Source organism: Peromyscus maniculatus, chromosome 3, assembly GCF_049852395.1.
Source record: "Peromyscus maniculatus bairdii isolate BWxNUB_F1_BW_parent chromosome 3, HU_Pman_BW_mat_3.1, whole genome shotgun sequence".
Taxonomy (NCBI): domain Eukaryota; kingdom Metazoa; phylum Chordata; class Mammalia; order Rodentia; family Cricetidae; genus Peromyscus; species Peromyscus maniculatus.
The window spans coordinates 140,847,192-140,863,174 of record NC_134854.1 but is presented as its reverse complement, the minus strand read 5'-3'; the positions used below and the strand labels follow the sequence as shown (position 1 = coordinate 140,863,174).

Sequence of the window (15,983 nt, the reverse complement as noted above, 5' to 3'; positions counted from 1 at the left end):
TCTCAGAAAAATGAGATGTTTTAGGGGCTCTAGAGATGGCGCAGTGGTTAAGTGCACTCGTTGCCTTACAAAGGACCGAGTTCTGTTCCCAGCACCCACACGGTGGCTCACAATCATCTGTAACTCCTATTCCAGGGACCCAACACCTCTTATTTCTCGTCTTGAACTGCTCCTGCGTCTTGTTTTCCTGAGACTGCAGTGCATCATTAGGTTGTTTGTTTGAGAGCACTCTGAGTTGTTCATGTAAGCACTCAAAGCTGTAACACTCCTCTAGGGGTCTCCTTCAGTGTGTCCCAGAGGTTCTGGGGAGGTGTTTGTCCTTTTTCATTTGATTCTAGGAACTTAAAATCCCCCCACCCCGATTTCTCCAATCACCAGATATTTGTGTAGTTTCTTTGCTCTTGATTTCTACTTTTACTTCACTGTGATCATACAAGACATTATTTTGGTTCTTTTTTATGGTTAGACTTGATTTGTGGTCTAGTATGTGGCATGTTTTAGAGAAGTTTACATAGGCTTCTTCGAAGAATGTGTATTCCATATCTGTTGTGGGACATACTCTGTGGAGAACAGTTAAGTGCATTTGAGCTGTGGTGTACTTTAACTTGGAAGTTTCCTTCTTGAATTTTGGTTTGAATGAACTATCTAAAGATTAGAGTGGGATGCTGAAATCACCCACTATTACTATATTAAAATCTGACCTTTTATGTCCGTTGTAATTTTGTTAGTTTTTCTGTTTTCAGACTGCTGTTTGTCCTCTCGTTTGTCACCTCTTAATCTTACGGGTCTGCTGTTCTGCCACTTTGGACACCATAGCTCTCCTGTTTCTCTGTTCCTCTCGTGGAACTCGGGAGTCCATTTTCTTTATCCACTGTGGGATCAGGTCGTGAGGCCTGTACGGCAAGTCCTTTACCCACTGAGCCATCTTGCCGGCCTCCTGGAAGGATCTTTTGTAGCGGTGGCTTGACTGTTGTGAATTGCCTCAGTGTGTGCTTGTCATGAGGTGTTCTTATTTCTCAGTCAGTTATAAGTGATAGCCTTGCTGGGTAGAGCAGTCTAGTTAGCAGTGCCTTACTGGCAGGGCTGGAAATAATTGTTCCCTGTGTGCACACAGCTCTCCTGGCTTAAGATTACCCATGACAGATCTGACATGCTTGCCTTTTGAGTCCGTGGGTGTTTTTCCCACATAACTTTTCATATTGTTTGTGTTCTTCGTGTTTTGACGTCTTCACTGTTCCATGTCATGGGGCAGGTCTTCTCTGTCATGTCGTTGGTGCCTCTTGTTTGAGGATCCTTCTTTTTTTACACTTACACTATTTGTTGCTATTGTAATTTCATTGGACAGGTTTCCCTTGCCACTAGGGTTGTCTCAGGACCTTTGTTTGTAAGCATTACGTTTGTATTGGTGATTTATATTTTGCCTAAGAGTAAAAACAAAAACAAAAAACCTGAGTTTCAGTTAAAATGATGCTAGAGTAAAAACAAATGAAAAACAGTGGATGTGAACAGGTATCCAGGATCTTCAAAAGCAAGAACTCTTCTTCCTGCGCTTTCCAACAGAAATAGCATCCCTTCATTTTATAAGAGAAGACCCACAGACCATGTATTCATAAGCAGTGAATGTCCACCTATGTCTATGACTTTCATTCAGTGGCATTTCCTTAGTGACTCACTTGGAGCAGGAGTGTCTGACAGTGGATTCTGGGATCCTGGCACAATAAATAGATGAGAAGCAGCAAGTATGCACAGCCAGAGCAGTGGTTCTCAGCCTTCCTCATGCTGTGACCCTTAGTACGGTTCCTCACGCTGTGGTGACTCCTTAGCATAACATTATTTTCATTGCTACTTCATAACTGTAATTTTGATACTGTTACGAATTATTATGTAAATATCTGATTTGCAGCCCCAGAGGGTTACGACCCACAGGTTGAGAACCACTGGCCTAGTGGGAACTTCCACACTTACAAAGCCTTCAAACCCACTTCCCCGAAACTTACTCCTTCAGTGTTAGCCTTTGCCACAAAAAAAGTATTCTCAAACAAAGATTGAATAAAGCTGGAGATTTCCTTTACTACTGCTAGATATGTCACACACTGCTGTACGATTTATTAAATGGTAATTTTGCTCATTAATTCAATATGATGCTTGAAGTTTGTAGTTCTTTTGGAGCTACTGAAACAAGATAGCATGACTTACTTGTCTTCCAGAGATGTTGGGTTGACTGGATTGCACTCATGTAATTTCAGTTGAGAAGCCACCAATTTGTGAATTACAGATTGCTTTTAATGTCTTACAGGATGACCTCACACCTCTCTTACTTGCTGTAAAGGAAAATAAACAGCATATTGTGGAATTTTTAGTAAAGAAGAAAGCAAGTATTCATGCAGTTGATCAGCTTGGAAGGTATAGTAGTTTGTTCTTTCAAGAAGTAGACAAGAAGTTACTCAGACTGAGCAACACAACCTATAGTTGGATTCACATTCCCTTTTAATGAGTGATATTTGTAACCTGATCTATGATCTCATATTAGCTATCCCAATTTTATATTAGTTCTATAAACCTTTAGTTTGCATTTTGACTCAACGTTGAATTCTTAATTTTTTGGTAACCTTTTAAACCTCCGCTTATATACTTCTCCTTTTAAGTAGAAGTTGCAGATTACTCTTTCTTTCCACTTTTTGTTTTCAATTACTCTTGTGAAGAATGTCGATGTTAGGTTGTCAAGTGGCTAATCATCATTACATACCGTTCCTTTTTTCCTGTCTTGTTTCTAATAGTCTAACATTTTTAATTGGCTTGAGCAGAAGGGAAGGGATAGCCTGAAATGGCCAATCTTTTCCTTTAATGAAAGTTAAGTCATTGGTGGAAATAATGGGGAAAGAGATAGTTTTAGATTCCCATAGTACTAAGCTTCACTTCCGGCTTCCTCGTATGAAAAGGAGGATAACCTATCCTTCGGGTTGTACCAGGGCTGAGGGATGGCTCAGTGGGTGAGAGCGCTTGCCGTACAAGCAGGAGCACCGTGGTTCGAATCTCCAGCCCCTGTGTAAATAGCCAGGCGAGGCTGGGTGTGTCTGTAATCCTAACATCGAGGGGCCAGAGATAGGCAGGTCCTGGGGCTTCCTGGCCAGCCTGCCTAGCCTGAAAGGTTTTGGCTAACCAGCCAAAAGCACTTCTGGTTTGGTGAAAGAGCCTGTTTTAAAGGAGTAGGGTGGAGGGTGGTAAACCAGAAGCTCACCTTTTGGGCCAGGCAGGCTGGCCAGCAAGCTCCTGAACCTGCCTTGGCTTTTCAAAGTGTTTAATAGGGATAAAAAGGAAGGCTTTCAGCAGACATCTCTAAATCAAGGAAGATTACGCTCCTACAAGACCTAGGTCCTCGTCATGACCGACCACGTATAACAGAGCAGTTTGTCTTCCATGCCAATTAGAGAGAAATGTAGAAGTTAAGCATTGTTTCAAGAGAGAACTATAGGGTCAGAGCTTGTAGGTAGGCAAGGAATAGTGCCCAAGCCAAGTTCATCTTTGTGTTTTCGCCCTTGGTGTGATTGATTAGTTCAGTCATAGGAGACAGTTGCCTAGTTTAATAAGATGCTTGCCAATACATTTAGTTCAAATTACTATGTAGCTGATTTGGTTCAAACAACCACAAAGAATTGAAGGGCTAATAATGAAGGCAAACCTCAGTATTTGTAACTAACTACAGCAGTGTTAGAACCTGTGAACGAACACACACTCATTTAGATTCTGCTTGGAACTCCAAAATAGCTTAGCATGGATTTGTATTTTCTCTGTGGATCTTCAGAGGAACTTGGTAACTGAAAGTTCTAAAATCATAATTTTTGAAACGAGGTTTAACCCTAAGAGAAATGCACTACCCAAGAGTAAACCATTACCTGCAGGGCTGGAGCGCCGTGCTGAAGACACCTTCTACCCTGCCCGCCATTCTCCTTGGCCCGCCATTCTCCTTGGCCCGCCAGCCTTCAGTTCTTGACCATCTCACCTGCATTTTTCTTTCCTCAGAAGCACACTCAAAAGCTTGGAGAGCTTGTACATTTGAATGATGTGGGATATGATTCTGATATTAGCTCTGATTTCATTTGTAATACTGTTATGAAGTTAATTAATATATTTAGTAATTGTTGTGCTTATCAGGATTAAAATGGTAATTTTTGTCATTCTTTTGTAACATAGCAACAGACAATTACTTGAATATGATGGAGAGAGACTAAAATATTCTGAAAATAGCAATCCAGGTAAGATTCCTCCTGAAGAATCACTTTGTGGCCTTCCCTGGGTAAACATGGAAAGTTAAGAAAGTTTTGATCACAGAAGAGCAATATAAAACAAAAATCACTGTATAAGTGACATTTGTACCTTTTTCTTTATTCTCAGTCTAGAATTGAGGATTATTTAAGAAATTAGTTAAAGGAAATTTACAGACTAAAAGAATATTCCTGAAAAAAAAATTATTTAATTTTAGCCCCTGAAATACATTAAGAAAATTATTTTCAGTTATTTTAATGTGGCTGTTTCATCCATCCACATTACAACAAGTTGCACTTAGCATAAAATGGATTTTATAGCAAATAGGTTACACTTATTAAGAGAATGTTATTTTAGTTGTTGGAGTCACTAATAAAGTATAGCAACTAAAAATAGCTACACTATTTTTTCACTAATTTTTATCAATTTCTTCCCTAGGTATAGAATTAAAATTGTTCGTGTGTTTTCAGAGACTTCAGTTTAGGAGAGAATACCAATATTGTCCTTTGATCTTTTCATAGTAGACTTACTAAATATTTTTTCCAACAATAAATAACTTTTTTTCTCTTGTTACTGTGTGTACGTGTGTGTGCACGCACTGAGAATGGAACCTGGGACCTTACATGCTAGTAACTTTAGTGTTGGGGGAAGTCTTAGGTTCACAGCAAAATTAACAGGAAGGAACAGAATCTCCCATGTACCCTGTGACTCCCAAAGGTACATAGCCTCTTACATTGTCACCACGCTCTACCCAAGTAGCGAGTGCACCTGCTAAGACTGTTCACTACATTGACACAGCGTTGTTACTCCAGTGTGTCTAGCTTACATGTGCTTCACTTGCAGTCCTGTATAGCCCTCGGCTTTAGGCCAGCGTATGACTTGTAGTTGCCACTCTAGTTTCCAAATCAGAATAATTCCATTGTCCTAAATATTCCCTGGACTCCACCTATTTCTCTCTCCTGGACCCCCACCCCCTGGCAGCCACTGCTCTTTTTACTGTCTTCAGAATTTTACTTTTTCCTGCATAGTCCTGTAGTTGGAATAATACAGTGAGTGTGTTTCCCAGTGTTTGAAACGTTAAGTTCACTACCAGGGTAACTGAACATAGTCATTTAAGGTATCCTTGCTTCCACCACACTGCCAGGCCCGTTCTGTTCTGTTCTGTTTTGTAGGGCATGTTCTCTACCACTGAACAAAGCCCCAGACTTGGCCTAAGTAGCATCATGGGAAATGCCAAGACACTGAGTAGTTTGTTTAATTCATACTTTGCATTTCTTTTACCAGGGAAGCCAACAGTTGTTGCATTCTGAAAACTTGAGTTAATAGTCTTATTTTTATACATTAAAAAAAAAAAAAAAAAAAGACCAGCTACATCCTGGAAATTGCACAGTACTCCAAGATTGTGCTTATTTGTGGCAGGGTTTTTATCCTCTACTGCAGCATTGACTGAAAATCTGGGAAAGCTGTGTTGTATCATAACAAAATAATTGTACTTCTGTAATTGTTCCCAGTGCTATTAGTCCAGAAAAATCCTGCCTGTGATCTGGATCCTGCCAATTATGCCATCTCCTGTCGCTCTGATACTGTTCAGTTAGGACTGTGGTCACAGTACTGTCTGTTTTCCTTTAGGGATCAGATTTTTATACATTCTGTTCTTTCTTGGATTTGATAAACACAAAGAAAGGTGGGACAAGCATCCTTAATGGATCAATTACCTATCAGTAGTATTATTAGCATTCATTCTAGGATAGCCTCTAGGTGTGGTACCAAAGAGAAGCATTAATAATAATAACACATTATTCTAGTGTTAATTTTAAATGTACTTTATGTTTTTCTTTAACAGTGGATAACGGTTCTGAAGAGGAATCTTTAACCAGGTGGGTAGGAATATATAACATTGTTAAAATTAAATGTTAACTGATTAGAGAATGCAGGGGATAGAAACAGATTTGTTAAGTGTTCTGCTGTGAGCTAGATATTGTGTGGTATGATTAACGTTTATTTCTTACAGTGGCCACAGGGCTTTGCAAAGCATCTGCTGTTAACCCACCTCCCTCCTTCTGCTTTCCTTACAATGCATTAAGCAGCAGTCACTCAGAAAGAGTAATTAGCGTATGATCCCATGGTTAATTGGTACCTTATCTATGATTTGACTTTCTATTTTAACAAAGGTTTATTCATGCTAAGTTTTTTTTAATTATTATTTTATGTTAATGAGTGTTTTGCCTGCATGGAAGTCTGTGCCCATGTGTGTGCCTGGTACCATGGAGACCAGAGGAGGCGATCAGATTCCCTGGAACTGGAGTTACAGGTGGCTGTGAGCTGCCCATGTGGGTGCTGGAAACCGAACTTGGGTCCTTTGGAGGAGCATCCAGTGCTCTTAATTGCTCAGCCATCTCTTCAGCTACCATGTCTGCTGCCCCTCTGCATAGATGGGGGCCTGTGCAGCACTGAATAAGATTTAGGGCAGGACAATTTAGAAAGTCAAATGCAGTTATGCTGACTTTGATCTAAGTCTTCCTTAGAAGTAGTTATACTCCTAGAGGTTGCCCTGCTCCTGCATAGTGAGTGCTTTTAACTGCATCATCATCTCCCAGTTCACTTCTCGTTTCTTTAACTGCTTTTTACCTTTATTTAATTTTCATAATTGATTTTTCTCAACTAAAATCTTCTTTCCCATTTTCTTTTTGTCAGCTAAGTATTCCTGACACTCTTTAGACAAAGTGAAAACCACTAGAATTTCAGAATTTTAAGGAAACTAAGAAAATTTCTGCTGAAAACTGTTAAAAATAGTTTGAGCTAGCCGGGCGGTGGTGGCGCACGCCTTTAATCCCAACACTCGGGAGGCAGAGGCAGGCGGATCTCTGTGAGTTCGAGGCCAGCCTGGGCTACCAAGTGAGTCCCAGGAAAGGCGCAAAGCTACACAGAGAAACCCTGTCTCGAAAAAAATAAAAAAAAAAAAAAAATAGTTTGAGCTCCTGGGCAGTCCTTTAGCAGACAGGAGAATGTGGCTCCACATCTGCTGTCACCCCAATTCACAGGAGCCCCTCGAGTACCAGCAGACTGGAGGTGCATGAGTCTGTCCTGTGTCAGATGTCCCCTCATCTGTGCCTCTTCCCAGCTCATGTCCTTATGGGTAGGCCACAGTAGGGTTAGCCAGAAGCCTGGTCAGTCACAAGCTTCCAGGGGGCTGGCAGGGGATGGAGACATCACTCACAGGAAGATACAGTTGCTTCCTGTCATCATTTGATCCCACCCTTATCTCAGGACCCGTGCCTTCACAAGGTGAAGGTTTAAAGGTTGAAAATTGCCATTGAGCCTGCAGAAAAGGGACCTGGGAGTGGAAACCTATAGGGATGAAGGTATTTAGCTGTTCATAAGGAAGTAAAAGGTCCAAGGTCCGAGTACCTATGATGGCTTTCAAGGGATTGGTAGTTTGTGTGTACTTAAGAAAGACATGACCTATTTAGGAAAAATTAATTAGATTTTTATAGTTTTTAACATTTTAATATCTAGAAAATGTATTTCCAACAACATTAGCTTGTACTTATGTGTACTTAAAATAATTTTCAAACCCTTTAAATATTTCGTAGGGTTCCCTATACTGCTTTATGGAACCTGGAAGCTATAGGGTCCTAGGTCTTACTACATAACCCTCCCCGGCCTTCAGCACTTCATGTAATCAGACTGGCCTTCAACTTGTGGCAGTCTGACCCTCTTTGTGATTGTAGGCATGTGCCATCAGTCCTGGCCCGAGGGGTCTTAATCAGGTCATTTTCAGACTGAGTACAAAGCTGCCATCTTTGACAGGGTTTGTCCCATGTGTTAGGTCAGCAGTTTCTCTTCAGTTTTGCAGACAAAAGTGATGTCAGACATCCACGAGGTAACTGCTTGTTCCTAGATTTCTTTTAAGACCTCGGCTTAGGATGTTTGTTGGCTATTGTCCTAAGGTCTTCCAATACACCTGATCCTGCTGATTCCTGGCCTACATCAGATGAAGATGACTACAATTTTGATAACAAGGTAAAATGAAGTTTCGTGAAAATAATGGTTTTATTTTGTTGGTGTTTGCTCTTAGATTTAGTCGTGATCTATCACTGTTTTATGTGGAGTATTGATCAGAGAAAACTACTTTGTAGAACAGTGACTAATCAAATTTTTTTATTTTGATGAATATCAAAGACTGATTGTTCCTTGGGGTGGTAGAAACTACAAAAAGAAATGAACCAGAAAATCCACAGTGACAGGAAAATTCCATCAAGGAAAACTTCTTACAATACAGAAAATATGAGATTGAACCAAAAATTACTTCAATAAATATACCTTATTAACACTTGTAAATTATATGGATATGACTTTTATAATATACCCAAATTAATATCTGATGGGCCTAGTTAGTATAGTAAATCATGGACTCTCCATGGTGCCTTTATGTTCAAAGTTATAAATACACAGCATACAGTTTCTGTCTCTCTTTTGACTTAGACACCTCTTAGTATGATATAGTTTTTGTTTTGTTTTTTGTTTGTTTTTTTTGTTTGTTTGTTTTTCAGGACAGGATTTCTCTGTATAACACTAGCTGTCCTGGAACTCACTCTGTAGACCAGGCTGTCCTGGAACTTACAGAGATCCACCTTCCTCTGCCTCCCAAGTGCTAGGATTAAAGGCATACACCAACATTGCCTAGCTGTATGATATAGTTTTTAGGTGAGCTTTTTCTATTATTTCTATCCTTAGTCTGCATATAAATTACCATAATGCCAGAAATTGTAAAAATGCTCCAACTTAAGTCTGTTTATTACAGTCTATATTGAGAGGGTTTTCCCACATCATTCCCTCCAGTTTTAACTATATGCTTGAAGAGTAAATGTTCTACCCCAAATAAAGTCTTACGAATTTCAAGAACTATGGCTTACCTTTATATTCCTTTTTAATGTAAACTCAGGTGCATTGTGTCGAGGAAATATCATGTATAAAAAACATAAAGTCTATTGAATTTCTAAAAACATGCTTGCTTTTTATTTCCTTTTGAGGTTTGGATGTAAACTCATGTGAGCTACACTGAGCAAATGTCATATAAAAACAAAACAAAACAAAAGCAGATTAGAAAATGATCATGAAAAGGAAGAAGGCACCAGTAGATGTCTACTGTCCTGAAACTGTGAATTTTTAATTATCAATGAGATGATTAAAATATCTTAAACTTATCTTGAGACCCTCCCCATATTGGATTAAATAATCTATATTTTTGAAGCTTTATATATTACTCATAGAATTTTGATTAACAAATCTTCTCCAGGTAGGACATTAATGAAACATTATTTTTGCAATGTTTCCTTCATCTGATAATGATGTTATATCTCTCAGGTGATGGTAGATAACCATGATTAACTAATAAAGCATTATTTTATAGTACAGAATTAAACTTTTCATTTTAGTAATATCTACAAATTATAACCACAAATCATTACTACGGATGTACTGTGAATCAAGGCTCTCATACTTCTGTACAAATCTTAGGCTTCAATGTTGTACTGGATTGTTTTATGTCAACTTGATACAAGCCAGAGTTATCTGAAAGGGAAAAACCTCAATTGAGGAAATGCCTCCATAAGATCGGAGTATAAGGCATTTTCTCAATTAGTGATCAATGGGGCTAGGGCCCAGCCCATTGTAGGTAAAGCCATCCCTGGGCTGCTGGCCCTGGGTTCTATAAGAAAGCAGTCTGAGCAAGCCATGGGGAGCCAGCCAGTAAGCAGCACCCCTCCATGGTTTCTGCATCAGCTCCTGCTTCCAGGTTCCTGGCCTGTTTGAGTTCCTGTCCTGACTTCCTCTGATGATGAACAGCAATGCTGACGTGTAAGACAAATAAACTCGCTCCTCCCTAACTTGCTTTGGTCCTGGTGTTCATCGCAGCAGTAGTAACCCTAGCCAGGACAGGTCTTCTCCTTTCTTCTTCACTTAAACTCATTCAGTATTTTCCTCCCTCCTTCACTCTTTCTGTCCCGCCCTTGCCATTTGCATGTCCACACTTTCCCTCCAGGATACATGTCCCATGTCTTCAGTGCCTAGTGTCGGTGTTTTTCTCTTCACGGTTGGCATATTTAGTCACATCCTCTCTTTAGTTGTGTGTGGCTTTGCCAGTCTTTGCCCCACAGTAAAAAATACTTATTCTTTTTTCCCTTCTCTCCTAGAAAGAGCTACATATATATAATAGTTTATTTTTTGCTTTTTGGCACACAAGGTAGAATAACTTACACTGTTTTCCCACAGCTGTAGACAAATCAGCCCTCATAGTTTCTCCTCTAAACGTAATTTATGCAAATGTAAGTCACGGTAGTGCGTTCAAAGTAGTTTAAATTTCTTAAATGTTGATGTTTTCAGAAGTACTCTAAACTGTGAATTAATTGTTGTTGTAGGTTATTTTCCTTTAAGTAATACACTAAAGGATATCACAAAATTGTGTAATAATTAGGTATAAGGAAAGTAAAATTTTGGCGATATTCGTATCCCATGATCTACGCAGTGGAGGTTTGTGGTTAGTGAATGGCAGGATTAATATTTGAATCTATCTGAAGGATTCAGAAACATTCTTTGTGTTAGATCAAATAATAAGAGTGAATATTAGAATTGTTTTATTTTTATTATATGTTAATTTTGAAATTATTCTTGTTTTTCTAGACTGTCCCCAAAATTAACTTAACAGAGCTGTGGACAGCTGCTCAGCAGTCCAAGAAAAACCGTAAGTCACTTGCACAGGCCTCTTCTTCTGCTGTCCATTGGTCTCAAAGCAAATGTCCTCATGTGGTCTTTCTGTTGTGTTTTGTTCTGTAATAGAAACAAAATGTGGCTTTGAGAACCTAGGAAGTAGAATCCTGCTTGACAATAGTAATTCCAATAGTGAAGATGAAGATGGAGTTGAAATCGGGCCTGGACCACCAGCCAGAGTCCAGACCTTTTCTCCATCCTGCCAGTCACCTGATCCAATGGTTTGTAAATTATTTTATCTTTAAAGCTCAGGAATCGCTTTCGATTAGATGGGGTTTTGCGGGGAGAGGGGTCCTTTCTCCTTTCATGTAAATATTGAGTCATGTTCTTTTTTTAAAAGATTTATTTATATGAGTATTTTGCTGCATGTATGTATACTTGTAGGCCAGAAGCATCAGGTGCCCTGGAACTGGGCTTACATACGGTTCTGAGCTCCCATGTGGGTGCTGAGAATTACAGTCATGTCCTCTGAAACACGGCAAGTCTCGTAACTGCTGAGCTCTTTCCAGCCCCATACACTGCTCTTAAAGCATTCCTCAGGTCTGCCTTCTAGGTCCTCTATACCCCGTTTGGTACATCGCAGGCTGAAGGCACTGACCTTTATCTCACAGTGACCTGCTGTCACCCGTTTTCACTGAACAGTAAATGGCCCCCTGTAAATTGCACTGAAATACACTGAAGTTGGATGTTTTCCCCACAGGAAGGACCAACTAAGCCTGCCATTGGAAGAGAAGAAAATGTTGCTGATGCTGTTGAAAGGGTTTCACAAGAAAACGGTGCTGATGTTGTTGAAAGGACTTCACAAGAAAACGGTGCTGATGCTGTTGAAAGGGCTTCACAAGAGCAACCACACCATGACAATTTAACCTGTGGCGACGGTTGGCACAAAAGTAATAAAAGTGGTGAGTTAGTGAATACTTGAAATAATTTTCGTGCTTTAATACTGTTATAAAAAGCTGAAGTCTAGATCCAGAAACACTATCTGTTTCTTATAAATATTTTTCTCTTGCCCTTTTTTCTGATACTAGTTTTTCCTGAAACTGCTTCAACCCAGTGAAATTCCTTTTTGCCATTATCTTTACTGTAATTTTGTGAATGTAGATAAACATGCATGTGTTTAAAATTCAATGATAAACGTTCTCATTAATGCATGTGTGACCACGTTTTACAGAAATGATGTCTGCCTTAGGATTAGGAGAAGACGAAGATGAAGAATCTCCTTGGGATTCTGAGGTACTGACAAATACCGTAAAGTGGAGGTGCTTACTTTACTTTCCACCTACGTAGGCCTGTGAGGGACTGTGTCCTCACATTTCCAGCCTATAGATAATAGTTCTCTACCAAGTGCTGCTAAGTTGTGTGATTCATTTAATGAGGTAGAAATCAGAAGGAACCACTTTGGATTAAGTAAAAATTAAAAAAAAATTTTCAACCTATGACCTGAAAGATCCTGTGATGAATATGGGTGTGTGCGGGTCCTATGGGATCAGAGGGAAATCAGGATCTATAGTTTCTCCTCGGAAACCTGAAAAGATAGCAAATGAGCCTTGAGAGTGTCGTTCTGCCTGGATTGTAAAGTATAAATCTGTGAGGAAACGTCAGGAGAAAGAAAAGAGTGAATGTAACCTTGTGGGGTTACAGCAATCTTGTTTAAATTTGTCTTCATTTAATTTCTTCTTTAATAGATTTTAATTCCTTTAATCAGAAGTGAAGTATGTTGACTACCTGTGTAGGATCCTTTGTAGGATCCGTGCTTGAAGTAACATCAATATCAATAATGATGACCAGTTGTAATGACACCACCGTAGAAAGAGAAGGGGACAGCTTGGAAGTGTAGTCACTGTGCATAGTGAAACCCCCACAGCCAGAAGACATGTCCATACTTAGTTCTGGCATTTAATATTCATAGAATTTGGGGGGAAATGAACCTATCTGAACATCAGTGACTTTGTTATGCCATAAAGACAAGTGATGCACAAGTGTGACGAGGAGATAAAAACATTTTGTGAGGATAACATGTCTGCAAATATGTGGCGGCAGCAAGATCCTCCTGCTCTTCAGAATGAAATGAACACTGAGGACCAGTTTCACACTTGAGGGCAGTAGAAAAGTAGTGCCACGAAAAGAATAGGAAGGTAGACGTGGCAAACACATTTCCAGTTTGGAAGTGGTGAGTCTCAAGAAACCATTGATTAAATAACCTAGAAGAATATAGTGATTCAGTGTATAAGGTCTTTCTAGTGAGATCTTAAATGCTTTGCCCCTGAGTAAATTTCTGTGACTGAGTTACCATTATGTGTGAGGCAGTGAGATGCTGAATATTCAAATGAGGGCTGAAGGTTAGGGTAATCATAGCACAGAAGACCAAACAACTTGTTGTAAGTCAGTCTAACTGCTTTATATAAAGAAAGTGGAGGAGGCGTTAGCGTGCTCTCTGAGAATGACATGTAAACTCCCAACTAGAGGATGAAAGCAGCAGCCAGCTCCATGAGAGTCAAGAACGTTCCAATGAATCACATTTGTTCATTTTGATGTAAATGTCCCGAGATGATTCAGAAGCACCAAGTTGAATATTCATTCATAGATGTATAATATGCTGTGTACAAAATAATTCCATAGCACATTTTAAACACTGAAATACATTTATGTCCTTTCTTATCAAAGCTTACTGCATATTTTGGAATTTCTTTTTTGATTGGGAAGGGGTCACATTCTACATTTGATTTTTGTGCGCTTTTATTTATAAAAACAGAAAAGGTTCCTTACTATACTTGCCAGGTTTCTTACTCTGACTTTAAATTTCTGTCATTGGACATATTTTAAATGTTTCGTGCTATATTTAAGTAAGTGAACTTACAAGAATTTCTTAAGATGTCTGTTTTCTTAATTGTCCTCTTACATTGCATGATGAAATAATGTTACGTGTTCTTAGCTTAGCAGCTTGCTGAAACATGAGAATCAGTTAATCTTTTAAGGAATATGTTCTTCTGATCTTCCCTGCTCTCTGTCACAGTTGGTAACCAGAGCAGAGCTAAGATAGGTTTGATCGAGAGCACATATAGGTTCCTTTATTGACATGTTTCTTTTCAGTGCATGCTTGTCCTATTTTTCTAACAGTGTTTAAACAGGAAATTGAAATATCTTAGAAAATGATTAAGAAATCCGTATGTAACTCATTTTGATGTCTGTTTCAACAGAGTATCTCTGCCAGTGTTTCACTAAAGGGTGTAGGTGTTTTATCTGGGACTGCGGATCGGACAGGAGAGACTAGAGTGCATGGACACATAGAAGGTAAGAACTGTTTTATGTTTAAAAAGTCGTTTGACAGATGTCTATTTAGAATATAATGAGTTGTCAGCTGAGTTTGTAGAAGTAAGCAGTGGTAAGTTGTGTATGAATTCCCAGGGTTCAGCAACAGAGTAGGCGGAGTGTTATTAGCAGCTGCACTGCACTGCTTGTTCATGGGAAGCTGTTCAGAAGCTGGAGGGAAAGGGCACTAAAGATAAGGACGACAGAGAGCACGGGGACAGATGATGGCGAGAAGCGGGTGCGTCTCGTGATGGGTGGGAAAGTGCACCGCATTAGAGATAGGGGAGATGTGAAGGAAGCTTCATTCCCAAGTGCGGGAGGAGTAGAGTCAGCTCCACTCCTGCTCTCTGGCTGTGAGAAGCCCTGGGGTCAGAGTGCCTGACCATGCAGAGCTATTGCTGTTTCCTGTACACACATGCACCTGGGTATCACCCGCTCTGCTTGTCACCTGACCAAAGGACTGGCATGAAACCGCTTAGGGTGGTTGGGTTTACAGCTTACCAAGGGGTCCAGTCTTCCATCAGGGTGGCATGGTGGGAGAGTGCAGCTAGCTGGTCACCTAGTGTCTGAGGTTAGGAAGGAGAGAACGGGCAGGAAGCGGGAGGCTAGGCATTAAAACCCACTCAGGACCCACTCGGGACCCTCTCTCTGCCTCTAGCAAAGCTCCACCTTTAGGAATAGCACCACCAGCTGGGGACCAAGTGCGACACAGGAGCTTGTGAGGACCGTCTCACACTCTCGCCCATGTACATGTATAATTTGTTGTCCTCTAAAATGTTGCTACTTCACAGAAAAATTTTCTAAACACCGAAACAATAGAAAGAATAAAATAGTGAAATTGGTTTTGAAGAGCTCAGGAAAGCCATGTCCTGACAAAAGTCCCCGAGAAGATCGAACTCTGCCCTCTCTGGGGAATGATAGGAACTTGAGGTTCATTTCCCGAACTACATAGAATGATAGGATTTGGAATTAGACTCATCACAGAGCAGCAGTTTCTCTGACTTTAATGAATCAATTGCTGGTGTTGACATAAAAATATAGCCCTCACTTCTAGAGAAATAGGAAATTGTTCTGGAGCCAAACAGGGTTGTTGATAACTTATTCATGTGTAGTGCGAATTCTGATTGGTCTTAATAGTAAAAACCCGGAGTCAGATATCAGGGTGAATGCTGAAAGATCAAAGAAGTAAAGCCAAGCACTAGAGAGACTTCTTACCTGTACGGAATCCTCAGCCCGAAGAGGGGCTGAGCTCCTGTCTCCGCCCAGACATAACACTTCCTGTCCGTTGTCTATACAGACCTCCAGACCTCTATGGTTAGCTAATGGCTAGCTCCACCTTCTGTTCTTCATGCAAGCTTTATTTGTTAGAGGACAAACAAAACATCACCACATTTATGTTCCAATGTGACAACAGTTGCATGGAATTTTAATACCAATAGAACAAAACATAATCATAAGTCAACATGCTGTAAAAATACATGAGGGATGTTGGCTCTGTTTCTGTGTTTGCTGTGCAAATTTGAGCACCTGCATTTAATTCCCCACAACACACATGAATACCCCCCCCCCCAAAAAAAAAAAACTCAAAACAGGCAGCATGGGCTTGTAATTCAGGACTGGGAAGGCAAAGACAGCCTTGTCAC

General features: G+C 40.0%; 1 protein-coding gene across 7 annotated transcripts in view; it reads left to right on the top strand.

Annotated features, from left to right (window-relative positions):
• Ankrd30a (ankyrin repeat domain 30A) overlaps positions 1-15,983 on the top strand; it is a 72,288-nt gene that overhangs the window by 6,522 nt on the left and 49,783 nt on the right. For all 7 annotated transcript variants that reach the window (XM_076567718.1, XM_076567717.1, XM_076567716.1 and 4 more), the window contains exons 4-12: positions 2,297-2,403; positions 4,192-4,253; positions 6,107-6,140; positions 8,214-8,286; positions 10,945-11,005; positions 11,101-11,252; positions 11,732-11,933; positions 12,203-12,264; positions 14,229-14,322. In XM_076567718.1, the coding sequence (XP_076423833.1) occupies positions 2,297-2,403; positions 4,192-4,253; positions 6,107-6,140; positions 8,214-8,286; positions 10,945-11,005; positions 11,101-11,252; positions 11,732-11,933; positions 12,203-12,264; positions 14,229-14,322 (847 nt within the window). The remainder of the gene's footprint in view (positions 1-2,296; positions 2,404-4,191; positions 4,254-6,106; positions 6,141-8,213; positions 8,287-10,944; positions 11,006-11,100; positions 11,253-11,731; positions 11,934-12,202; positions 12,265-14,228; positions 14,323-15,983) is intronic.